This window comes from Aspergillus thermomutatus, assembly GCF_002237265.1.
Source record: "Aspergillus thermomutatus strain HMR AF 39 chromosome Unknown NODE_339, whole genome shotgun sequence".
Classification (NCBI taxonomy): domain Eukaryota; kingdom Fungi; phylum Ascomycota; class Eurotiomycetes; order Eurotiales; family Aspergillaceae; genus Aspergillus; species Aspergillus thermomutatus.
In genome coordinates, this window is record NW_020798389.1 from 1 (window position 1) to 25,980 (window position 25,980).

A 25,980-nucleotide genomic window follows, 5' to 3' on the forward strand; every position below is an offset into this window, starting at 1 on the left:
CCCTAGTAGATCCAAATAATTCAAAAATTTATATTAATTTGATTGTGTGGTAGTAAGATATCTCATAATATTTCAGCATCGGCCAAAATTATGTTTTGCTGTCTCGCTCGGTTGGGTGTCTCGCTCGCTTGTGGATTACGTTACCATGTTAAAGATGAGTCAGCACTAGCTGAATCGTGACGTAGTCCCTATATCACGTGTGCCGTCTGAGTTTCTGAGGTAAGATCTTTCTCCCTAGAATGATAATTATGGCCAATCAGGTCAGGGGCTTAGAAGACCCAGTATGTACGGTCAAAGCGATATGAGTCAGTGGTCCTGAGCATTATCCGTATATAGACTAGGCGGGTGGGCCGGGCCGGCTTGGGGGGGTGTGGGCCGAAGGGGCCGAAAGATTCTCCCGCAGCATCAGATGTGATAACTGACATGTCCCAACAAGACCCATCCCAGAGAGCCTCGCTACCTGCGAGGCTTTGGTGGAGCGCCAGGCTAGTTGGTGGGCGATGATCAACAATGGACGGCCTGATTGCGTACTTTACGGAGATTATCCGATAAGCGAATGCACGGTAGGATTCGGCTCTTGGACGACAGCTCAGTTTCGGAAGCGTGATAGCAAGGACGGAGTAAGAAGAATCGAAATTCACTCTGCTTAGGACATCCTTTGATGAACCTTACAACCCGATGTCGGCGCGAAAAGCCAGCAGCGCTATTCCAGTAGGTTCAACCTACAGAAGAGCATCTTGTAATTACTGGTGTTATAACTCGTAGAGAGCAGAGTTTCTTAGGTATAATAGGCTGTATAGATGGACCTCTAGGGTATAGGGTGCATCATTGTCATCCGCTATATGTCAATCTTACGAAGACGCACGAAGCACTGCCGCGGCTTGTTCACCACGGCGAGGCACCCTCCATACCCAGACATGGCATCGGGGCACTTGAGCAGCTCAAAATGCCATATCATCATGGTCAACATAATTCTGAATTCGACATACGCCAGCCTGCGTCCGAAGCATGCCCTGACTCCTAGACCGAACGGGATGCTGGGCCCAGCCTGGGAGTCAAACGCCAAACTGTCGCTGCGACTGCCATCTTTGTCGTCCTTCCTTTCTGAGACCAGCCACCGCTCCGGCTTGAACTGCTGGATATCTCCGTCATCCCAGCTACGTGTCTGCCCACGTTCCTTTGCTTGCAGTGAGCGCGGGCTACGGCGGCTCTCATCTACATCGAGAGCCGGCGAGAGGATGCTATGGCTGTTGTGCAAGAAGAAGACGAGCGTGCCTTTGGGGACCCGGTGACCCAGGAGCGTCGTGTCCCTAGTCGCCTCGCGATCACCAATGGGCACGGTGCCGCCGCAGCGCAGGATCTCTTCCATGGTGGCATCGAGCAGAGGCACCGACGTCTGCATGATCTCCTCGACTGTCGGAGCGCGCTTCTCTGCTGCAGCGGAGCTGAAGGCTGCCAGGAGGGCTCGTCGAAGCTGTGACTGGGCGTCCGCGTGATCAGCCAGGAGCTTGACGCCCCAGCACATGGTCGTGCTCATGGTGTCGTGGCCAGCGACGATGAACCCAAAGACCTCGTCGATGACGGCCGCCGAGAAGAAGTCGGGCTTCCGTCCCTCCCTCTGGGCCTGTTTTTCTTCCCTGTCGACGATGCGGTCGACGGCAGACCGCTCCCATGCCTGTCCGGTGTTGCGATGTTGATTCTGCCGGCGTGCCTCGACGGCCTTTTCAATCTCCCGTCGGATACATCCGTCTTTAACGCTCATCCACCATTTAAAGGTCGGTGTGGCTTTGACGTACCACCACATCATGCGCGGCGAGGGCGCGCTCTTAACCCGCTCCATGGCATCGCCCAACTCGAGCATCGACTCGATGGCCTCGTCGATTTCGGCGTGCAGGAAATGGACCGCCTGGTCCTGGTCCGCTCCGTGGCCATCCGAAGGAGGTTCGCTTGCCGGCAAGTCCTTGAGCCTCTTTGTCTGCGGCTCCGTGGCATTGTGGGGGAACTTGGAGCCAAAGGAAAAGGCCAAGACGGCGTCCAAGGCCGAGTGGAATATGTCCTCGGTGGCGGAAAATGGCCGGCCGGCCGCCAGCCTCGCCTTTACCTGCCACAGCTCCACGAAGCGTCGGCTGCTGGTGTAGATGCTGGGGGCGGCCACTTCGCTTAGGAAGGCTGGCGTCATGGTGTCCTGGACGAGGCGGCGGTGGAACTTCCACTCTGGACCTGTCTTGAGCGTGAACTGCTGCCTGTTGAGCAGCCCGCTGAACATCTCGGCCGTCAGGCTGGTGCGATCAAAATCCTTGATGCGGTTCAGCATCACGTCTCGGGCCTCCTCGTAGTCGCTGACCAGCAGGATGGGCTTGCCCATGGGCCGGATGAAGATCTGGCTAATGACGGACTTGGACTTGAGGTTCTGGTCGCGCAACCACGCCACAATATCTCCCGTTTTGGAAACTTCCGTAAGCATGTCTGGGATGTCTCCCAGCAGTCTGTTGGCGGACGCCGCATTGTAAGGAATGCCGGGCAGTGGACACGGCAGGGCTGACCTATAGCCAATGTAGAGGACGGCCATCAGAATGAGGGCGATGGCCGCGGTCGTAGCTGTAATCATCCTGGCTGTGTCTTACTTCCAACACTCCACGATGAAAGCCTAGGCAGCGCCTACCCGTTTGTTAGTGCTAAGATGCGGCCTTCAATGGCAGCTTCGTTAAACGATCCAGGGAGGTATGGGAAGTCTCAACAGTCTCACAATAGAGTGTCCATTCTCCAGACGTGCTTAAGTGGGACATGCTAGGTTCGTAAACATTCCGTTGCAGGTATAGTCTGCAGGCACAGAAGATTAGTCTTCAGGAGGCCTGGAACAGGATTCTGCCTTGCCACTCCACCAGCCCCGAAGCCTCCGAAGCTCCGAGACCCTCATATGGAATGCCCCGAGTGCATAAAGATTGTGCGGCAAAGCCAACCGAGATTTCCTACGGCTAGTGGGGCCGCGCGAATCATTGGGATGGATTCTAGCTTCCTCGCTATGTCCACAAGCGACGCCCAGAACGACTACTTTTGACATCTAGTAGCACAGTCCGTGAAGCATACTGGCCATGGATTCTTTATTTGCAGCTACCGAGAACTAGGGATGAATTGGAAATACATGGCTCGAACTCATAACTGCTTTGCCCTCCTACATATCCATCTAAACTGTGGTGGCACCGTTCTGCTGAGGAGAGACTTTTGTGACCTGCTCGCCAGCTCGTACAATATGATGGTCTGTATTATCCTGCATGATAAAACCGTTCTGCTTCTCAGAGTGGGCACGCTTCCAGATCTCCACCTCGCCACCTCCGTAGATGACTCCGACGCGCATTGTAGAGAGCAGATTATGCGCGGCGTTGGAATGCTGGTACACACCGCCGTTGAAGGTGGCTGTCGCGTCCTTACCAATGGCCGAGGAAATGAACGTCTTGCCGCCGGGGTGGTCCTTGATAAAGTGCGCCACATCATGGACAACACCGGCGATGGCCACGAGGGCTCTCCCGTCGTCCTTTGCCGCCTCGGTTTTGAAGTCGTCCCAGGTCATGACGGGCAACTGGGAAATCGGGGTGCCCCAGTCTAGCTTGGACCGCCTGATGTCTAGCTTCTTTTGCTGCTGCTGCAGTCTGCCCTTTTCAATTTCATTCTGCTTAAACTCCTTGAGGTCGTATGCCAGGCCGAGCTGCTTCCACATCCAGATAGCCCACTTTGTCGGGTCGTACTGCCACCACTCGATAGCGTTGCGGTAGTCGGACGGGAACTCGTGGTGGAAGTTATGGTAGCCCTCACCCAATGTCACTAGGGCCGTAATGACATGGTCGCGGGGCGAATTTCGATCTTCAAAGGGCTGGTCTCCTAACCAGTGGGCCAAAGAATTGACGCAAAACGTGGCCTGTTGCACAAACGTCGCCCGTAGAATACCAGCGTAGATGAAACCGCCCACCCAATCGCCCCAACCAATGCCGCAGACCAGTGTAGGGAAGATGAGGCCCATGAAGAGAACAGCCTTGATATAGTGCCGATGCTGCCATATCACGATCGGATCCTCGTTCAGGTCGGTAATATCGGCCCGGCCGATGTTCTTGGGGTTTTGCTTCATCACCATCCAGCCTAGGTGGGAATACCAGAAGCCTTTGCGCACGGAATAGGGGTCCTTTTCTGTGTCAGTATACCGGTGATGAGCGCGGTGGCCCCTCGACCACCATCGAATAGAGCCCTGGACAGCGCCAACGCCGACAGCCGCCAGATATATCTTGAGAGGGGTTGACGCTCGGTATGAAGAATGCGCCCACAGGCGATGGTAGCCTGCCGAGAGTCAGCATTTTCCTCGCCGATCGCACAAGATATTCGTGTGACGCACCCGCTGTAATGCCCAATCCGGTATTAAAGTAGTAGATAACGGCAAAGACGGCGGTGGCGCGCTGAAGTGGATAAGAATAGGCGGCGGCGAAGCCCATGAGCGGGACAACGATGATAAAGAAGACGTTCAGCCAGTTGACATGTTGGTACCAGTTTGCCCACGTTATGGGCGTCTCTGTGATGTGAGGCTTTTTCGAGTTTCGTTTGCCGTCTGCAACGGCAACAGAAGGTGAGGCCGCCATTCTGTGTCCGCTCAAGTGTGTGTGTGTCAGTTGTTGGATCAAGTCAGGCAGCGTGATGTGGATTTGCTCAAGACGTTCTTCCTAATATGGGAAGACGAGAGGAAAATAGCAATATCGGAGGAGACAGATAAAATGCTGGCACCGGCCCGTCGCCGCTGGGCCGCATTTACCAGGCGTCCATTTTGTTGAGTAAGGGTTGTTGGCCCATTTTGTTGGGGATAATAATGTGTCCACAAAGCTCTCAGCATATTACAATGCAATAGGAAGACAGATATCCCGACTTGGAAACACCGGTGTAAAGTGGGCTGACGGATGGATTCTAGATCCAGGCGCTAATAGATAAAGTACTAACTATTATAGATAAAAGGTGTCTATATTAATCTATTTTGTATGTGCGTCCTTCCTATTTTAGCTTGGGGTAGAGTTATTTACACATAATTTGATGTAGTCTAGGTAGCTATTTATTTAGTCACTAAGCATAGTACATGATATATGGAATAGATATGATGCTAAGATCAGATCCTGGCCGCTTATTTGACTGAATTTCGAGAGCATTGGGTGAGCTTGGGAGGCATAGTGGGATGACTCGCTTACGAATTACATTAGTGTACAGAGTAGGCATGTTAGTGAGTTTCTGTCGGCTTTATTCTCAGCCCCCATATGCACCTCTGTACATAGTCCAGCACGCTGTCAGCCTCATGGTAGCAGAGTGCCTCCAGAGCCGGTGGGTCCACAAGACTGTCCGCAATCGACGGACCTGCTCCTTATTCCTGAGAGGCAAACCACGTAGCACTGATATATGGAGGACCTAACGCCGTTGGCCCCAGAGGTATCAACCAAAGCGAAATGTTTTGTTGATCCTGGCCCTCTCCCCCAGATATATGATAATGCACCCTGCACAGCCCACCGGCACTGTTGTCGTGACCAATATTGCTAAAAGATTTGCTTGCTACCGCTGCAGAGACCTTAAGCTCCGATGCCCGCGGAACTTTGAAGATGAACCTTGTGAACGCTGCCTGCGTGTAGACGCTCACTGCGTCACCAGCAGCGGTCGACCGCTGGGTAGACGGCCAGGGCAGACCGAATCTCACGTCGACGTGGCCGTCTGTCCAGCTAGCCGTCACCCCCAATACAAACGACAAAAAGTTACCGGAGATTCTCCCGCCACAGCCAGGGCCCGCAGGACGGTAGGAGCTTCTGATGCTTCTGCGATACCAAGTCACAGCCCGGCTAAGCCGATGCACGCGTCCTACCAACACCACCCGAGTGTTCCCACGGATCCTGGCCTATCTCAGTTCGACGGCATGCCGGACATGCGACTGGAAGACATTCATGACCCTTACGACCTTCTAGAACCAAGCACGGGGACCACATGTCCTATGAACCAGGGAGACGGCTTCCCCGCGACGGGTTCTGGGGATCCGCCGCCCTTTGTCGAATCGCCCCACTGGTCCGCCCAAAGTATCCCAAACCTGGACGAGTTCTGCGACTATGACATCGGGGCGCCTGACATGCAGCCGAGCTTATACGGCGAGCCCCACGGCAGCAATTGCGTACGGACAGACACCGCGAACATGAGCCGCAACAGCAGAAACGGCACCGACACGGGGTCAACAACCCCGAGGCTCGACAGCGACTGGACGATGCCCCTGATCAATGCGTTAGGAAGCATCTCGTGCCAGCTGGCCGAGCTGAGGATGCAAGCATGCGACCTATCCTCTCAGCCGGCCGGGGCCTGCACGTTCGAAGGCATCATTGTCCAGTGGCCGTAGCATGTCATCCTATGACCGCTCTATGCTTAAACGAGAGCCCGGGCTCCTGGACGCTGCCTCGACAAAGGTCTCGTAGAATTGGTGACCCACAGATCAAGTAAACCGGTCTATCCAACATATACCAGCGTCTTCAGCATCTCGATAAACTTTTGCTCTTCCTCCATGAAGTGGTTCCCTTCCAGCGGAGGACTTGGGTAGAGCGCCTCCAGGGGAGTCTCGCGGACACGAACAGTGACGGGCTGCTCGGTCGATTCTCCCGGTGCTGCCACAACCTCGACGATGTTCCCGTCGCCGAACTGCGGCTCTGTCATGACCTTGAATGTTTCCTCGGCGGCTTGTTCGGCGGTAAGACCGATGCTGTAGCAATATGCTGTTAGCTTGCGGCTGTTCGGCCCAAGACTGGGAGTCAAACGCACTCTGTGGGCAGAAGCTGGCCTTTGCAGTAATCGGCATCGAAGATCGGCGTCTATACAAAATGTACGCATTAGCACAGCCGGAATGTATACAACTATGTAACGAGAGAGACAAGGCTGGTGGAAACTCGCCTTGACCGGTCCCGGGCAAACAGCAGCGTTGCGGATGCCAAACATCCCCCTCAGCGGGCTGAGGCACTTGACCATGCTATTGATGGCTGCCTTGCTACTAAAGTACAGTGGCGACTGCATCAGGTGGACGTATCCGCAGACGCTCGACAACCAGACCAAGTTTCCGTCAAAGTTCATCTCGGCGTCTGGGTGATAGAACCAGTAGTTGAGGGCAATCTGCGCCAGCCGGATGGGCCCCATGGCGTTGACGGCATAGGTCTGGTACACGCCGGGACTGCAGTCAACCTTGTCCTTTGCGGCGGGAGACACGCCGGGGGGCTGCCAGAAGGTGCTCGAGGGCGGCTCGTAGATGGCGGCGCCGTTGACGATGATATTGACAGTGCCGTATGTCTCGATCGCCTTGTCGAACAGGGTCTGAAGCTGCGCCCAGTCCGATACATCGGTCTGCTGGAATATGGCTGACGCCTTGCCATTGACTCCAGACACGGTGCTGGCCTCTTCTAGTGTCTGCTTTGCCTCTGGTCGCAGAGTCAGGTCGGCCATGACGACCGAGCAGCCCTCCTGCAGCAGGATCTTGGTCAGGGCGTGGCTGATGCCGGACCCAGCGCCCGTCACAATGGCAACCTTGCCCTTGACACTGTACGCCGTGCGCGGGTGGACTTGTGTTGGTATTTTGTTCATTTTGAGGGAGTATCAGAGGTGTATCGCTAGGTGGACAAACGTGAGCAAAATCAGACGGCCGTCCTGTATCTTTTTACTTTCAAGAGCCAAGGGGTCGACTGCAATTCATGGCTGCATTCCTCTCTATTCCCTCTCCCCTGAGGCCTTGACCTCCCTGCAGCGAATCCTCCGACGGAATCCTCCGACAGCGGATGGTTATCGGGATTTGAGCCGATTTCCGACCGACACGCATGGAAATGTAGAGCAGTTAGCTTCGGATAATCCTCTAAGGATCAGGATGCTATCAGCCCATAGTCAACAGACTGTTCGCGATTGTAGTCCCTCGACTCTCTCGTCGCACAAGGAAGTAGCATTGCGCGCTAATACCCAACGCTGTTGCAGCCATTTCGCAAACTATGCTTCAATCTCCCCAAAGTCTCTCAGGAGCCTGTGGCCCTAGCTCTAACGAGGCGGAACAAATCCGTCAAAAGTATGCCGAGGAGAGGCCGAAACGTCTACGGTCCGAGGGCGTTGATCAATATGTCAGCCTCAACTCCACCGATGACCTGCGTTTGAAAGCGTTCTTGGATGATCCATGGGATCAGGGTGCTGAATCGCCAATTCGCCTCCAATCCGGCGCTCGATATAGGATAGCCATCATGGGCGCTGGATATGGAGGGTTACTATACGCCGCCCGGTTGCTCGACTCGGACGCCGGCTTGAAGCCTGAAGATCTAGTCATCATTGACACTGCGGCCGGATTTGGAGGGACTTGGTACTGGAACCGCTACCCTGGTCTCATGTGCGATACCGAGAGCTACATCTACATGCCGCTGTTGGAAGAGACAGGATACATGCCGAAACACAAGTACTCGTACGGAGAAGAGTTGCGAGAGCACGCAGACAGAATTGCCAAGCAGTGGAAGATCGACGATCGAGCCATGTTGAGGACCGAGCTGCATCGATGCACCTGGAATGATGACAGTTCCGAATGGATGGTCGACCTGACCCAGCGGTCGCCTTCAACCGACGGCGTGTTAACAAGCGAGACCATCTATGCAGACTTTGTGATACTATCCCCGGGTCTGCTCAATAGGCCAAAGCTGCCTCTACTACCTGGCCTAGGGAGCTTCAAGGGACCAAACTGGCTCGCAGCTAGATGGGACTACGCGGCAACGGGAGGCAGCCCATCGTGTCAGCACCTCGACCAGCTACGGGACAAGAAAGTCGGCATCGTAGGGACCGGAGCCACTGCCGTGCAGATCGTGCCAGCGCTGGCAAAATGGTGCGACCAACTTTACGTGTTCCAGAGAACGCCGGCGTCGGTAGACGTGCGAGGCCAGCGACAGACAGACCGGGACGAGTGGACGAAAAACATACAGGCTGGTCCAGGCTGGCAACAGGCCCGACGTCGCAACTTTCTGTCGTTTGGGGCCAACGTCCAGCCCAGCGAACCCGTCGACATGGTATCAGACGGATGGACCAGCTTTCCATCCTACAGCGTCCTCACCGGAGGACCCGCAGCAACGAACGTGACCATGGACACAGCAGCCGAGTACATCTCCGAGATGCATCAGCTTGATCTCATTCGGTCTAACAGAATCCGCGCGCGGGTCAGCGCCGTCGTCAAGGACAGGAGCACGGCGGCAAAGCTCAAGGCCTGGTACCCGGGCTGGTGTAAACGGCCCACGTTCCACGACGAGTATCTGGAAGCGTTCAACAGGCCCAATGTGCATCTCATCGATACGGACGGCCGCGGTGTGGACCGGATAGTTGAGACTGGAATAGTAGCTAATGGCAAGACCCACGACTTGGACCTCGTCATCTTCTCTACCGGTTTCGAGGCTGGCACGTTCGGCAGGTCCATGGATGCCAAATGGGCGGACCCAAGGGCTGACGACGGCCGGATATCTCTGACGGTGCATGGAATGTGCTCCAGGGGCTTCCCCAACATGTTTTTCACCAGCAGTGACCAAGCCGGCATTGCTTCTGTGTTCACGCCCACCTTGGACGCCCTCTCCAAGCACGCGGCCTTTATAGTATCCAAGAGCGTGAAGAGGCTAGAGAAGATGAAAAGCGAGGATTATCCAGCGATTGAGCACACAGTAATCGTGGAGCCCACTTCCGAGGCCGAAGCTGCTTGGGCCAACCGCGTGCTCTCAGCCGCTGCGTCTCTGGCACCCATGGGGGGTTGCACGCCTTCTTACTTCAACGCCGAGGCAAAAATGGACAGCATGCCCATGGACGAACAGATCAAAGCTGCGGCAACAACGCGATGGCCGGCAGGTCTCAATGACTTCGTGCACGTATTGGAGAGCCTCTGGAGCGCCGATGATGACAGCGACTTTGACATAAAGCTGGTCCAAAAGAGGAGACTAAATTAGCTAGTAACTTGGTAGGATTGATCGTTATAAGAGAAGGAATGTTTGAAAGTGTCTTTAAGTATTTGATTGTGTTTAGTATACAGTTATCTAAACAGAATTAAGTTCTGTTCATCCTGAGTCTACTAGCGGAGCATTGTTGAGGGTGTAGTGACACGGGCGCATTAGAGACGATGTTGCTGATTCTGGATGCTGGAGAGGCGGTCAAACTTGGTCTCAAGAGCCGAGCAGAGAGAAATATCATACAACATGACGCCGCAGACAGTCCATGATCTGGCGTAGTAAGGCGGCCTCTCTGCCTTTACTCTATATTCATAAAGACACATAAAATTGCTGCCTAGGACTCCAAAACAGAATCAAGGCTTCCCCTACAGAGCTACTACGAGCTTCTGTCCTCGAATCTCCCCAGCCTTCATCATTTCGAGACCGTCAATGATCCCCTTCCACTTCCCTTGGATCTCGCGAACGGGGTGTGGCCGAAGGCGTCCAGCATCGACAAGACCCTGCACCTCGTCTCGCCATCGGCTGCCCAGCTCCAACATGGTGGGATCCGCATCCCGATGATACGGGCCCTTGAACAGGATCTCCTGACCATGGAGGGCATACGTCAGGGATATGTGGACCTTGACGACCTTGCGTGTCCTCCAATCGGCTGGGACGTAGTCAAGGCCGGCGTAGCGTGCGCCGATGCGACCCAGGGCCGTGAAGCAGCAGCTCACAGACTCGGGCGAGCTGATGCAGTCCAGGGCGTTTCGCAAGTTCCCACCAGTGTGGTGGTCGCGAATGGTCTCACCACAGGTGGGCGACGAGTACCGTACAACTGCGGCGGCGCCATACTCCTGCACCAGAGCCGAGCTGGTGCTGGACGCTGTGGCGATGGGCTGGTAACCGGAGCTGCAGCTGGATTAGCAAGAGCCATTGCCTTCCGACGGATGGAATACGTACATTGACAGTATCTGGCAAGCCATGGTGCCGGTGGCCGTGGCACCACCGTAAACCAATACAGGCGTCCTGGAGCCGTCGTCCCGGGGAGCAGCTGGCTTAGACGGACGTCCAGGGAGCTGTAGCGAGATCTCCATGGCCAGAGCAACGGTGCCCCAGCCAACGCCTCCTAGTGCTGCTCCATCCAGATCGGTCCAGCTATCGGGAACTCGTATCAACAAGCGTGAGTCGGTCACAAGGTACTCGGCAAAAGATCCCTTGTCCGGGTTTCCAGGGTTGGAGCCGTGAACGAACCCGCAAACTCGTGTGCCGTAGGGGAAGTCCTTGTCGGCCGCCTCGCCGGCCGAGACGACGGAGCCCATAAAGTCGCAACCCATTATGGCCCCCGGGCTGGGGTTCGACGCCGGCGACTTGAAGTCAGTCGGATTCAGGGCCACGGCAGAGACGCGGACCAAGACATCGTGAGGCGCCTTGACTTCTGGGCGCAAACGAACTGCCGTCTCTCCTTGTCCCGAGGTTGACTGGACAAGACAGTCCATGGAATTCTGCGGAAGAGAGCCCATTGTGGTTGAAGTTGGATTTGCTTGCTATGCAGCCTATGCCCCTGGTTGCGTCGCGCGTTCAGTGTTTTGGAGCCAATTCTGACGCCCACACTCGTATTGAAGCCTACTTTGTTCTTCCTCGCACAGTCCGTGGATTTGAGCATCATGATTCCCTATTCCTCCGAATTTAGCGATTAGTGTGCCGGCCACCGTCTTCGTGCCGATCTAAACCCTCCGACCAACATCCCAGCTTCCTTCCGAGTCCCCACTATTACGGCTGCTATAGGCCTCCGGAGACGTTGACGATAGACCTTCTGTTGGTTTTTTATTGTCGGCAGAATATTGACTTTGTGGTTTCTAGACATCGTAAACAGAGGGAAAAGAAAAATATTGTCCCTTTCTCAGTCTCTCTCTTTTTTCTTTCCCCCACTCTACTAACAATAGCTTACTTGGTTTTCCCTAAACCCGCTAATCCCAAACAATATATATAGTGCAATTCCTACTTCTATTTAGCTACGTACATAAAGTCTATACAACAGTAAAAAGGAAATTGGACTGCCAGATTTCGTTATTAGGTAACCAGAGCCCCTAGTGTATGGTTAATTACGAGAGGGTACATTGAAGTGCATGAAATGCATGAAACTGGATAGAAGATCTACATATAAACGGTGCTTCTGGATGAGGTTTTATGACAGTAAATTTTTAGAAGTTGTTTACTTGATTTAGGTCTGATCTTGAAGAGAAAGTAAAGTAGTACGCCAGCGATCTGGATTTATACAGACTGGTCACCCATGTAAGAACAGGCGTTGAGTAGAGGCAGCACGGCCCTGAAGCCAGATTTACAACAATATGTACCTAATTATATACACACACCACAAAATCCTGGGAGTACAAAGTCGTCTGTATTAAATCAAAGACTCCTCAGCAATCTCGGGAAGTTCAGAGTGTCCTCCTCTCCAAGCCCCAGAAATACGGCCGACATCGCACTCGACAGGCCCGTTTCCTCCGCTCTCCTGACCCAGTCAGCCAAGTCCACTTGCTGGATAGGCTTTCCCATCTCCTTAGACAGATAGCTCGGGATTTGAGAGACCTTCAGCTCAATATCGCCTGATTCATGAATGTAAACCACCTCCTCGCCACGGGATGGAGTCATCACCGCTCGTAAGAGTCTGTCCGTGACAGTCTCGGGACGTACAAGATCCACGAATCCTTTGAGGGATGGCGCTATCGGCACGGCACTCACCCGTCGCGAGAAGGTGAGCATGTTCTGCAGAACGTCTGCGGCTGGCGTCTGTTCCCCCACGTCGGGACGGAGCACGCTGGATGGTCGATGGATGTAGACCGGGAGCTTGCACAGGGAGTTTGCGTTCTCGAGGTAGACTTCACTGGCCCATTTAGAAGAGATATATCCGTATTTTCCGTCGCACGGCGGCGGTGAGCCGTGAACCGATACCTCTGGGAATGTACTCGACGCCGTGTACATGGTGACTCCCGTCGTGGAGACGTAATGCAGAGGCACCCGTCTTTGTAGGCATAACCGGGCCAGCTCCTTGGTAGAGGTCACGTTGGGTCCTCTCAGAGAAGCGTATGTCTTGAGATGAGATACGTCTGCGCCGTTGTGGATAACAGCGTCAGCTTCAATGCCAAAGATGCGATCCATATCAACCTGGGTCAAACCAAGATTGGAAGCACACAGGTCTCCTTCCAAGCACTCGACGCGTGGAGACAATAGAAGCTCCTTCCTCCTTTCGTCAGTCAAATTCCTGTTTGCGATGCATATGATCTTTTCAACACCGCGCTGCTCGAGAAGCCCGCGAAGCAGATGCTGACCAAGAAACCCAGTTGCACCGGTCAAAACAACCACCCGAGGGGGCTCCCTAGGCGATGGAGATTTTGCGTCTCCCATCGGCACTTCTAGTTCAAACGCCGTCTCTCTGGCCCAATCAATAGACTTGAACTGATCTCCATCTGTCGTGTCCGGTACATCGCTCTCCGGTCCCAGGGCGCGCTGGAGGACGCGGGCCATTCCACTCAGGGTGCTCGTTCTGAAGAGGTCCAGAAGGGTAAGGGAAACATGGCATCTTTCGATAATCTTTTGCTGCAGCTGCACCAACAGCATGGAGGTGCCACCAACGCTGAAAAAGTCAGACGAGGCGCGAATGCCGACATGCCGAACCACTTCCTCTGGCAGAACGCATTGCCACAGCTCGAGAAGCCTGGCCTCGGCATTCGAGAGCGTAGATGTCAGGGTAGTCCTAGTGGCACCGGTCACGCTAAGCAATAGTCCGTGGGCGATTTCTAAATCTGCAAGAGCGCGCCTATCTAGCTTTCCCGCTGTTGTTCTCGGAAGATCATCAACGGGAACAAGAACGGATGGTCGCATTGCATGCGACAGAGGCAGGCTCTCTAGAATCCTTTGAAGGATCGATTCTGCGTCGTAGCTTTCGCCTAGCACCCCTTCAGAAGAGAAGACACAATAGGCGACCATGTATTTGAATGCTGCTTGTTCTTCGTCCTCGGATGCCGACAAATTGGTGCGCACGCACGCCGCCACATCGGCAAGCCGACCTTGAGACGCTTTCAGTACAGTCTGTTCCACGTCTCTGAGATCGATTCGAATTCCGTTTAGCTTGACCTCGGTGTCACCGCTAAGGCGGCCTTTGAGGACCAGCGTGCCGTCCTCTTTCAAGTAGCCGGCGTCACCTGTACGGTACATGGTAGTCCAGCCACACCTGGTGTACTCGGAAGTTGCAAATGGATCTGGAACAAAAGACGCCTTTGTCTGTTCCGCGTTGTTCAGATAGCCTTTTGCGACTCCAACGCCGCCAATGGCAACTTCACCGGTTAAGCCGAGAGGCTGCAGGCTCTGGTTGTTGTCGAGAATGTAGAAGCACTCGTTTGCAGATGCCCGGCCCACGGGCACCGCGTCCGCGTATTTGTCAGGATTAGCATAATCAAGCTGCATCTTGGTCGACCCGCAGGTCGTCTCTGTCGGACCGTACACATTGAAGAGACGAAGACTGTCTGCCCTGCCCAGATTCCTGAATCTCCTCAGTAACGGTACTGTGACGGCCTCTCCTGCCACCAAGGCTAGTCTCCAAGGCGATTGTTGAATGATGTCCACGTGCGCATTACGAAGCCAGGCCTTGTACTCTGTCGGAGTGGCATACGTGGTAGTCACATTCTCATCACGGATTAGCTCAGCCATGGCTCGCCCATCGGCTCTCAACGTATGGGAAGCCACATGCAGCCGCGCACCAACTGTGAGTGCCAGGAACAACTGCGTGATGGAGAGGTCGAAGCTCCAGGCGCTCTGCTGCAGCACAACATCCCCCGGCTTGAGCCCATACACGGCTTCGCAGTGCTCAAACTCATGTCGCAAGCTCTCATGAGTGAGAACTACACCTTTAGGTGTCCCTGTGGAGCCACTGGTGTAGAGAACCATGGCCGGTGCATCAGCGAGCGCAGTTGTGGGAAGAGATTCGGCAGGCACATCAACGGCGTTGGATACGTCGATCACGGCGCCTTGAGGTGCCAGCTCCCCCACCATCTCCCTAGTAGACTCATTACTCAAGACAGCTGCAGGCCTGCAGTCTTGAACCATGAGAGCCAAGCGGGCGGGCGGAGTCGCAGCGTCAAGGGGAACGTAGACTGCGCCAATCTTGAGGATCGCCACCACAGAGGCGACCCACAAAACGGTTGGATTCTGGCAAACAGCGACTTTAGAGCCAGCAGTAACGCCCTCCTGCAGCAGTGACGATGCGATGCTGTTAATCTGCCTCGAAAGCTCCTTGTAAGTCACGGGCTTGTTGACGCCGTCGGTTACGGCGACCCGGTCACCGATGGATGCGAGCAGCGCATCCAGTTTGTGCACGATGGTGTCGGTCCAGGTGATATTGAAGCCGGGACCTTGTATTGAGTCAGCTTTGTCAATACAGAGGTTCCTAATCGTTGGCTACTCACCGTGACCAACTGCAATCGCCTTTGACAACGAGGACTGCCTGAACTTCCATTTGCTATTCAGTGGATCGTCTGGCCGGTCAGCAAACTCCCGAAAGATATCTTCGTAGCCGTTTGCAAGAATCCGGGCTGCGTCTGCATTATAAAGACAGTCTTGAACGTTAAGGACGATCTTTGTGTCCGCGTCACCATCTGCGGTCGTGTTGGTAATGATTGTAAAAGCAATATCGTAGGGGAGCTCGGCCTGGTCCTCGGCCATCATCTCGCAGTCGCAGTCCAAAAACTCACGCCCGCTCTCAACGCTCGTCTCCGCGTAGTTCATAAATGCCTGAGCCAGTGGTGAGTGCGTGGCTTGCCTGGACACCTTGAGCTCGTTCAGGATGACCTCAAGAGGGATCGCGTTGGAGAGAGCCCCGTGGCTCTTTTCCCTTGACTCGACTATGGCATCCGCAAAGGACTGCGACGTCCGTGCCTTCATGCGAAGAGGAAGCATGTTCAAGAATGGGCCGATTCCAGTCCACATGCTTTCGTCTCGACGACAGCCGTCGGCAAAGCCGATGCAAACGTCCTCCGTACCCAGCCAGCGGAAGAGCAAAACCTTGAAGGCTGCTAGGTGAAAGTGGAACGGCGTGCACCTATACTTGCGGGCGACTTGCCGGATCCTGGTTGTGAGCGTGCTGTCAATACGGAACTCGCATTCCGGCAGCCCGGTGCGAGAGCTATACCTCTCGAGAGGACGGCGCTCCGGGATGCTGCTTCGATGGAGGGGTAAGGGCTCTGGAATTGTGGCAAACTCGCGGCGCCAGAACCTCATTGCGTCTGCCCACTTGCCTGAAGCGTGCTGTTCATGCAATCGATTGGAGTAGTTGAGGTATTGCAATGGAGTTGCTAAACTTTCATTTTGGTTTTTGTAGATGCGAGCAAGGTCAGCCATGAAGATGTCGGTGCTGGCTCGATCGAAGATGATGTGATGCGTGGCCAGGGCAGAGTAGTGGTCAGTTGGAGAGTAGGATAAGAGCAACACTCTCGCCGTGTGGCCTTGGCGCAAATCGAAGACAGTATTTTTCAGAGCGTCATACTCGCTCAAGACGTCGGCTTTGGTAAAGACGCGGCGATGCTCCAGCTCCAAAGTCGGCTCCGCAAGCACGCCTTGGGTATGGACTCCATCCTCTGTGAAGAAGCAAGTTCTCAAACCCTCATGGCGCTCTCCCAAGAGGCGCACCGCCCTATGGAGATCCGGTACTCTTATCTCGCCATTAAGATGAACCATGCCTGTGTTGTTTAGAGTTGTTTTGTCTTCCAACAGCTCGTGCACAAACATAAACACGGACTGTGTATAGGATAGGGGGCCGAACCTCTCTATCTCCAACTCTTTCTCCGGAGGCGGAGTCATGATTCTTGTCTCTCCCGTCTCAGATGTGGCGGTGCTATGGCTGTCTAGTGTGTTGCCGGACGATGATGCAGCGGAAATATTCTTGGTATCTTCGGGCCGTGGATGCACCTCAGGACCATCGGCGGACGGACTCGCACCGAACAAGCCCGGCGTCAGGTCGGCGGGCATTTCGTTGAGAGTCTGGTCGATAAGCTGCTGGAGCGAGACGCCCTTGATAATCTTCAACGCCGGGATATTAACTTTGAAGTGGCTGAGGAACCACGAGCGGATGCGGACTGCGACGAGGGAATCTAAGCCCAGCTCGTCTGTGCGAACGGCTGGTGTCATGGCGAAGTCCTCGCCCATATGGAGCATGGAGCACATTTCCTTGAGGAAATTGTCTATCAAAAAGACCAGTCAGAAGGTTGAAACATGATTGTGATCCCTAAGTGCTTACCAGTGATGACTTTTTGCACATCCTCCTTCGTCTTAGCCTCGGTCAGTTGATCTTTGATAGGGACAACAGCCCCACCAGCAGTGTTTGATGCTTTGTTTGAATCGTTCGCACTTGGGTCTCTGATAGTGAGGCAGGCGAATTGAGGGAAATTGTACCAGAGAGGTCGGTTCGGCGCCTCAGCCGGAAGTGGTATCAGCCCAGTTGTGATGTGCCATCCCACCTCGGAGCCCGGCGTCACAGGACTGGCGTTGATGGCCTCCGCGAACAAGCAGTGGACATCAGATTCAGACATGCCGAGCAGTCCCCTCTCCGCTAACGGGCGGGTCAAGGCGTCACCAATCTCTCTCGTGATGTATCCCGTGCCTAGGACGGGGCCCAGGTCAATCACGGAGGCAGCGAGGCCGCGACGACGCCGCTTGTGGGCCAGGCTGCCCATGAAGAAGTTGGCTGCAGAGTAGTTTGCCTGGCCGGCGTTGCCAGTGACACTAGCCGCCGAGGAGAAGAAGATGAAGAAGTCCAGGGGTGAGTCATGGAAGAGGCGATCGAGATTGATGCTGCCGTCAACCTTGGGGCGCAGGACCTTGTTGAGGTCTTCCAATGTCATGTCTCTCGTCAGGACGTCATTGAGTACCATAGCGCCTTGGGCAACACCAGCAATGGGAGGCAGGCTCTTGGTGATGGTGGCATGGGCCTCGACGAGGGAGTCATAATCGGTAATGTCACTGGTACTGTCGTTAGCTCTGCTGTCATGGCATTCACAAACAGGCGGTTCACAACTTACCAGCTAATAACCAAGACGGTAGCGCCTTTACGAGCCGCATTTTGAAGCCAGGCTTGACTGATCCTGGGGTTGCGACTCGATATGACAATATATCTAGCGCCACTGCGTACCATCCAGTCTGCCAGCGAGAGTCCCATGTCTCTAGAGAGCCCCGCGAGCCAGTACGTCCGGTCAGCTCTGAGCGAGACGTTGACTGGCTGCATAGTGACGGGCAACGTCTCGAAACCGGTCCAGTTCACAATTGTGAGGGGTGAATGAGTGGATGAGGCTGAATCTTCGTCGCTGGTCAACGCGCTGATGTGAACTTCTTCGACAGTTACACGGTCTGTGCCATCATTCCGGACTTCCTCCAATGCCAACTCCATAGCCGTATGGAGCATGTCTCCCACGGTTGTAGAAGGGACGAGGGCGTTATATGACTCGGCAGCGAAGATGGTGAACTTGCTGAGAATCTCAACATTCCTGGGAAAGCAGTTTGCCAGCACGGACGACTCGGGGGTCTCGGCCGCGAAATCGATCAGCATGGAGACGTTCAGAGGAAAAAGTGACTCCAACTCCGATTGCCTGGCGTACTCATTAATATGAGTCCAGTTGTTCTTGGCTGCCTCATCGCGCGATGAAGTCGTGAATGTGATGTTCTTTGCCTTTGAGGAGCGGGCCAAACATGCTCCCATCATGGGCGGAGCATCATGAACCACCACAGCCTGATGCCCGGCGATTTTTGCCTCAATCGTCAAGATAACAAGTTGACAGGCAACTAAAGTCAGGATCAGGGTCTCGGAGCCTACTCGAGGGACCGCCTCAGGTATCTCCACCAGGCTGGACGTCGCCACGTTGACCAGTGATGTTACGGACGACGTCAGCCCTAAGTACTTGACGCCTGTCGCCTCGCACGTTCCGGACGCAGCGAAAGCATCTCCCCATTCAGTCCTGACCGCAAAAAGGCTGGAGTGGTTAATCTTCAAGGAGGCGGTCGATGTCGAGCCATCAAGACTAATGGGCTGCTGTTTCTGCAGCGTATAAGCGGCCTGGCCGGTTGCTTTACGCAGCAAGACCGGACTCAGCTGAGGTCCAACGTCACACTCAATCTGGCGCAGCGACGAATTATACAGCGCATTTGCATCCACAAGAGGTCCCAACCGTGGGATGCGCTGGCGCCCGTCTGCATCTATAACAATCTCAGACTCCACCGACCACAGAGCCTTGCTGGACTTGCTTTGCTGGTCCCGGTTGTGCACCGATCCCGCAACCTGGAAGCGGAGAACGACTTCAGTGAGGGCGCGGGCATCTATTTTGGACTCGGGAACGTCTTGAAAGTCGACAAAGTGGTAGCGAAGCTCGGGGGCCTCCCAGATGGATGGTCGCACAAATCCTGGAGCCATGTTGGAGTAAGGGTTGTCGACGAGACGGTTATGCGTGACCCAAACAATAGTTTTCTCTGATCCAAACAGCGTTTTGAGGCTCTCCAGCCTCTCACTCGTCATGTCTTTGAACACAGGCTGATCCAGGTCTTGCAGAACCAAAACGGTTGACGACTTGTCGATTTGGTCGTGGTCCAGGTCTTCAAGGAGCTCCACTCGATTGATTGCCTCGTCGCAGAACGGTCTTATCAGCTTCTGCACCCCATCAATGAATCGCGAGACGTGGAGGTTCTGACCCCCGACGATGAATAGCTTCTTCAACACGGCCTCAGATGACTTCTTGGAGAACAGCGACGCGCCAGCCGCAGCCTGTGTCATGAGCGGCTGTCGGACAAAGTCAACCCAGTCATCCACTGCCTGGGACACCAGGACCGAGTTACAAAACGGCATGGAATCGTTGGTGGGAGTCATCGTGTCAACTCCTGAGAAGCCAGTCTTGCGAAGCAGAGCATCCCACTTAGACTCGCTCACGGCAGGGCTGAATATTCGGCCCTCATCCACACCCTGCCACCATCCTGGGAGACAGCCGAACAGGGCCGTGGGGCGGATTAGATTGACATTGGTGATCTCATAAAAGATGAGGTAACCGCCAGGCCGAAGCAGCGATCGCACCTTTTGCAGCGTCTTCTCAAGGCTCTTAGTCGCGTGCAGAACGAGGGACCCAATCACAATGTCGTATGAGTGCTTCTCAAAGTCCTGCGCCGCTGGGTCTTGCTCCAGGTCCAACACACGGAAGGACATTTGATCTTTATAAAGGGCGAATTCGGCCTGAGCATCATCAAAGAAGCCTGCCGACACGTCTGTGAATGTGAACGAGCCAAAGTTGTTTCCAATGAGCTTAAGCACCTCACGCGTTGCTCCACCCGTGCCAGCGCCAACCTCCAGAATATTGGCTTGGGGGTATCTGCGGGTGACCTGCAACACAGTATCGGCGAGGACAGTCACCTGTCCCATCCCCAGTGCCTTGGCGTAGTACTCATTCAGGAGACCAGTTACCATGAGATGATGTAGCATTGTCGTCTCCCCACGAATTGCTCGTGGCATCTGCTCGCCCACGATGTGCATCGCCTTGACCTCGGGCAATTCACTACACGGCTCGGTCAGAGTCTTGATGTCATCCAATGGGTCATTGACCCAGGCCCGTTTGCCATAGCGGTCCTTGCCCTCCATCACAAGACGGTGGGTGTGCGTAGCCCATCGCAGGTAAGCGGCGTTGAACTGATCAGATCGTCCGGGATGGTCGACAGGTACTTGGTCATCAAGCTGGCGCAAGTAGAAGTAATGGCCTCGCTCGAGGATCTCCGCCAGCTTTCGTTGCTCTGGGGTCGCGATGAATGGACCTGGCATATCAGCGTCAGGCTCTGCGTTGACCCAGCGCGTCACGTAGAACACAGTCCGATCGTCGCTCGGGGTCGCCACCGAGAAGGGCACGACCTGGAGGCCCTCCACTTGGATGGCTGAATAGAGACCATCTCGGCCATGGATCTCAACGTCGCCACGGAATTCAGGGGACCTGTCCGAGCTGTGTACTTGGTCGTCGCCAATCGTCGAAACAAACGGAACGGGCTCGGCTGTCCAATGGCGCCCGCAAAGGGCCGGGTTGACTCGGATTCTCTTGATACGCGTCGGTAGATGCAATGACCAGAGCTTTCCATCCCTCGGATAGCTGTAAGCCAGGATGACGGAGTGGATGGCGGCGTCCAACATGCCAGGGTGGACGGCCATCCAATTGTTGGCATCGTTGTATTCAGCTAGCGTGGTGTCGATGAGTCCCACGGCCTTTCCAAGCTTTCTGCTTAACCCCGACAATGCTTTGAAAGGGCCTGTGTATCCATAGCCCATGTCATGCAACGAGGAATACAAGACGTCGGTCGGGACATTCACCATGGCAGAGTCCCGTTTCGCATCGCTAGCAGGCAGGGTTTGTTGGCAAGGCTCGCCTACAATGACACGCATCTGGCCACTTGCGGCGAGCTCCAGAGACCCGTTTGAAGAGTAATACTCGTAGGTAAAATGGCCTGTTACTGTCGCATCATCATGCAGACGGCTGACACCACCAATCGAGAATCGTACCTCAATACTGGAATCAGAAGAGTCGTTGTCGAATACCATGGCCTGATGAATGACGAGATCCTCAATTTCGACAAGACGAATGACCTTCCCATCTGCCAGGAAAGGAGCCGCCTCCAGCACAGTCACGGCGTACCCAGCCGCTGGAAAGACGCTCTGGCCCTGTATCTTGTGGTCATGGACCCAGGGAATGTCTTCGGAGCGCAAAACAGCTTTCCATGAAAGATTTTGGGGAGAGCTGGAGCTGCAAATATCGCCAAGGAGAGGGTGGACGGGTGAGCTCCTGAAGCGAAGGCGACGAGACGTGTGGGACTCATGCCAGTGCCCCCCGTTGTGGCTATGGTTCCATTGGTACAGTGGAAGACCCGCCACGAACCTAGGCTTGGATGATCCCGACCCACTCAATGCGTTCTCATATTTGTCAAAGTTGATGGAAATATTTTCCACATGAGTCCAGAGATATCCAAGTGCCGTGGACATGCTCCAGGCTGCCTCGGTGCCACGCTCAAGGATCCCGGTATAGGGCAGTTGGCTGACCTTCAATCCTTCGAGGATCTGACGCACAGGTCCTTTCAGAGCTGGGTGTGGTCCGACTTCGACGATGGCATCGAATGGCCCTAGCTCCGTGACGGCTCGCTCGACGGCCTGCTTGAACAAAACAGGCGACAGGAGGTTGTCGACCCAGTAGGAGGCATCCAACTCGGCTACTGATGTGTCCGACCCGACGGCCACACTCGATACCCACACGCAATCCGAGTGGACCTCCGGACGAGACGGATGCGACTGAAAGCTCAGCATAGAACTCAAGTATGGCTGTGAGCAAGGAATCATGTGGTGTGAATGGTACGCCTTGTCGACCCTGAGCCGACGAGCTGTTTTTCCTTCGTCTTCGAACAGCCCCGCAATCTCCTCAACAGCATCACTGTCACCGGATAACGTGACGCTGTTGGGAGAATTGCAGGCCGCAACCGTGACGCGTCCTTGGAAGAACTCGTCGCGGCAGACCTCGCTTGCGTCTTCCATGTTGGTGCTAACGGCCACCATGGCACCCTGTGCGCCGTTAGGCCCTCCAGCCAGGCGAGTGGAGTGAAGGCCACGATAGTAGGCAATTCGAATGGCATCAGTCGCGGACAGGCGACCGGTATAGTAAGCCGCGCCAATTTCACCAGAAGAGTGGCCAACGACGGCGGCGAATTCAACACCGGCTTCGCGGAGGAGGTCCACGAGAATCACCTGGACGGCTGTGCACAAAGGCTGCGAGATGGCAGCGTCGCCGACCCTGGACTTGTTCGCGTCCGCCAGAAGCTCTTTGCGAAGCGTCCAGTTAGGGCGGTCTTGTTCGTTGGGAAGATTGGCAAGCTCAGCGTCCAGCTTGCTCAGTATATCGGACGCATATTTGGAAGTCTCCACTAGCTGAGCTCCCATTCGAGCCCACTGAGCACCCTGCCCAGTGAAGATACCCAGGAGCTTGGCCTTGCGCTCTTTTGTGGTGGCAGAAGAGCCCGTGGTTGTAAGCTTTAGCCTCTGGTCCAGCTGTAGCTTGTTAGAGTCGCTGCTGGTAATCTTGAGGAGACTGCTACGCAGCATTTCGACCGAGGAGGCCGATAGTGCGACTAGAAGTGGGAAACGCGACCGTCGTGAACGCAATGTCCAGGCAAGATCGGCAAGGCGCGTGTCTGGATGTTCTGATAGATAGGCGGCGTGGGCAGCCAGATTCGCGATCAGAGACTGCTTGGACTGTGCGGAGAAAACGAAAGACCTGATCATATCACCTTCGCCACCCTCATCTACATGCTCGACCTGCATGTCGTCCCCCAGGCTTTCCAGAATAACGTGGGCATTTGTACCGCCGAATCCAAAGCTGTTGATGCTAGCACGCCTGCATTGTCCCGGGGCCACCTTTGGCCAGGGAGTGAGCTCACTAGCAATGCGAAGGTTCTTGCACCAGGGTTCAACGCGGGGGTTCATTGTGAAATCCAAGACCTTTCCGTCCAGTACACGGTTGCCGTTAGGTGGAATCTGGCCGTGGTTCAAGGCCTGCGCAACCTTGACGATGGCCGCGAGTCCCGCAGTGCTCTCTGTGTGACCGATGACTGTTTTGATGGAGCCTACTACGATCTTGTCGGCATCGTTAATCTCGATAGGCATGCCGTTGCTGTTTTGGAAGAAGGCTGTATGAATAGCCTCTGCCTCGACGGGCTATATATGTGGTCAGCTTGCAGGTAACTCTCCAGCGGGCTACACAAAAACTTACATCTCCAGCCGGCGTTCCCGTGCCGTGAGCTTCGACGTATTGGCATCGATCCACCGGTGAAGTCAAGTCCAGACCAGCCCGGGCATAGACGTCGCGGATCAATGCGACCTGAGCCTTGGCCGTGGGCATTGTAATACCGGGGCTTCGGCCGTCTTGGTTGACCCCAGACTCCCGAACAACACACTCGATGTGGTCTCCGTCTGCTAATGCCTGTCTCAGCGTTTTGAGCACCACAGCGGCGACACCGTCTCCGCGAGCGTACCCATTCGCGTCATCTCCCCACATACGGGAGCGTCCATCGGGTGAGAGCATTTTCAGGTTGCTCTCGTAGATGTAAGGCTCAGGCCCCAGCAGGAGATTTGTTCCCGCCGCCACTGCGATGGTGACCTCACCGGATCGTAGGGACTGGACTGCTTGGTGCAGCGCCACAAGGGATGAAGAACACGCTGTGTCGACGGTCAGCGACGGGCCGTGCCAGTCGAAGAAGTAAGAGATTCGGTTAGACACCATGCTTCGAGCAACACCTAGACATCAAGTTAGCATGCTGCATTCAATAGACGACTAGCAATGTAAACATTCTTACCCGTGCCATGGTACAATGGAACATTTTGCAAGTCTCTATACTGCTGGGACTCATAATCTCCGTACATCATGCCGACGTAAACGCCAGTATCTGAACCCTTTAGCCCCTCAAGTGTCTGTCCAGCCGCTTCAAGGCTTTCGTAAACCGTCTCTAGCAGTATGCGCTGTTGTGGATCCATGGCGGCCGCCTCGGTCACTTGTATATTGAAAAAGCGAGCGTCAAAGTTGGCGACGTTTTCCTCTAGCAGGTACGACCGGCGGACGTTACTGGGACCAGGGAATTGGTGGTCGGGGTGGTAAAATCCTCGCTGATCAAACCGGCCTGCGCTTAGGAGGTCCCTGGAAACATCTCGGGGACTGCGGAGGAGGTCCCATAGCTTGGAGGGAGTGCTGGCACCACCTGGAAATCGACAGCCGGTGCCAATGATGGCGATGGGCTCGCTCTGTAGCATGCTTGGCTGAGTAGAAGGCATCGTATTATTCCAGTTTGAACGTTGGAGGTTCAGATGAAAGGGGAATATAGCAGAACAGGAGGGATTATGAGGTGTCTTGGTCACCCTATTCTACTCGAAATATCAGGTTGGAACAAGAAAGCACTGAACGATGACTCGCTCTGTATAGTTGTATTAATTACTGGAATGTACCTCTCATATCACTAAGGAAAAAAGATTCTACAGATTGGTCAAATACTCCTCGCTGCTGTTACCCGGACATACGGACATCTCCCAAGATCGAAGCATTTCGGCGCCCATTCCTACGATCCCGGACCAGCAGTGGTGTGGGGCAGTGGACTCGGATCTGCCGATCAGTTCGGAGGGCTCCAGCCGTAACCATAAGCAATCCTCCGATTAAGTATCCGTGTCCATAGAATACACACTAGTGAATGGTAGAGGCTGCAGCGTTGAATTCTAGCCTTAGGGAATTAATTAATAGCTTACATGAGTTATAAATTTATGTTATCATGAACCTACTTTTATAATACTTAAAAACAGCACGTCATTCATGGTACACTACTAACTATGGGATACATCCTGTGTAAAAAAGAAAAACAAGATAGCCTTGAAAACTCATAAGTCAAAATCAAAGGCTATCTTCAACGCTTAAAATACATTTCCGTTACTAAAACTAGTTAATCTTGTGCTTAGAACATTACAATCACCTATGTCCTGGAATATGGCAATCACTATAGCACAGAGGTGCCTGTTTATGTATTATTCTGCATCTACTACTTAGTAGAGATAGTTAGTACAGCTTTATCAGCCTAATCCCTCTATTAAACAAGCTACTAGCCTTCCTAGATGGAGAATCCCTCTGCAGTTTCTACCTATTGCCTAGACTACTTCTTCTTTTAAAGCTACCTTTTTTTTTTTTTTTTTTTTTTTTTTTTTTTTTTTTTTTTTCTCTTTTTTTTTTTTTTTTTTTTTTTTTTTTTAGGGCCCAAAAAAACCTAGGGTTTGTGATAACCATACCCAAAAAAAAAACCAATTCACCCCCAAAAGGCGGGGGGGCCCCTTCTTCTTTAAACCCTTCCCCACCCCCCCAAAACAAGGCGAACATGCTTTTCGCCCTTTTTTTTGAAAAAAAAAAAAAAATATAGCACACCATCACATACGTACAAT

At 54.2% G+C, this 25,980-nt stretch overlaps 7 protein-coding genes across 7 annotated transcripts; 2 read left to right on the top strand and 5 right to left on the bottom strand.

Annotated features, from left to right (window-relative positions):
• Nucleotides 1-838: 838 nt before the first annotated feature.
• Nucleotides 839-2,608, bottom strand: CDV56_100281 (uncharacterized protein; the record flags this gene model as incomplete). Its single annotated transcript, XM_026753900.1, has 1 exon — nt 839-2,608. One exon carries the CDS (start codon nt 2,606-2,608, stop codon nt 839-841), a length of 1,770 nt encoding a protein of 589 aa, XP_026610234.1.
• A 576-nt stretch (nt 2,609-3,184) lies between these two features.
• On the bottom strand, nt 3,185-4,622 carry OLE1_1 (acyl-CoA desaturase; the record flags this gene model as incomplete). The annotated part of the gene is made up of 2 exons (XM_026754294.1): nt 3,185-4,326; nt 4,382-4,622. The coding sequence occupies 2 exons, from the start codon at nt 4,620-4,622 to the stop codon at nt 3,185-3,187; spliced, it is 1,383 nt and encodes a 460-aa protein (XP_026610235.1).
• Nucleotides 4,623-5,509: 887 nt separating this feature from the next.
• Nucleotides 5,510-6,394, top strand: CDV56_101045 (Zn(II)2Cys6 transcription factor domain-containing protein; the record flags this gene model as incomplete). The annotated part of the gene is made up of 1 exon (XM_026754664.1): nt 5,510-6,394. One exon carries the CDS (start codon nt 5,510-5,512, stop codon nt 6,392-6,394), a length of 885 nt encoding a protein of 294 aa, XP_026610236.1.
• Nucleotides 6,395-6,501: 107 nt separating this feature from the next.
• On the bottom strand, nt 6,502-7,620 carry CDV56_101191 (uncharacterized protein; the record flags this gene model as incomplete). Its single annotated transcript, XM_026754810.1, has 3 exons — nt 6,502-6,751; nt 6,811-6,860; nt 6,904-7,620. 3 exons carry the CDS (start codon nt 7,618-7,620, stop codon nt 6,502-6,504), a joined length of 1,017 nt encoding a protein of 338 aa, XP_026610237.1.
• A 395-nt stretch (nt 7,621-8,015) lies between these two features.
• Nucleotides 8,016-9,983, top strand: CDV56_101420 (flavin-containing monooxygenase; the record flags this gene model as incomplete). The annotated part of the gene is made up of 1 exon (XM_026755039.1): nt 8,016-9,983. One exon carries the CDS (start codon nt 8,016-8,018, stop codon nt 9,981-9,983), a length of 1,968 nt encoding a protein of 655 aa, XP_026610238.1.
• A 365-nt stretch (nt 9,984-10,348) lies between these two features.
• CDV56_101750 (zinc-binding alcohol dehydrogenase family protein) lies at nt 10,349-11,485 on the bottom strand (the record flags this gene model as incomplete). The annotated part of the gene is made up of 2 exons (XM_026755369.1): nt 10,349-10,874; nt 10,926-11,485. 2 exons carry the CDS (start codon nt 11,483-11,485, stop codon nt 10,349-10,351), a joined length of 1,086 nt encoding a protein of 361 aa, XP_026610239.1.
• An 889-nt stretch (nt 11,486-12,374) lies between these two features.
• On the bottom strand, nt 12,375-24,834 carry CDV56_102026 (uncharacterized protein; the record flags this gene model as incomplete). Its single annotated transcript, XM_026755645.1, has 6 exons — nt 12,375-15,373; nt 15,428-17,197; nt 17,254-17,975; nt 18,035-23,724; nt 23,780-24,303; nt 24,363-24,834. The coding sequence occupies 6 exons, from the start codon at nt 24,832-24,834 to the stop codon at nt 12,375-12,377; spliced, it is 12,177 nt and encodes a 4,058-aa protein (XP_026610240.1).
• Nucleotides 24,835-25,980: the final 1,146 nt, after the last annotated feature.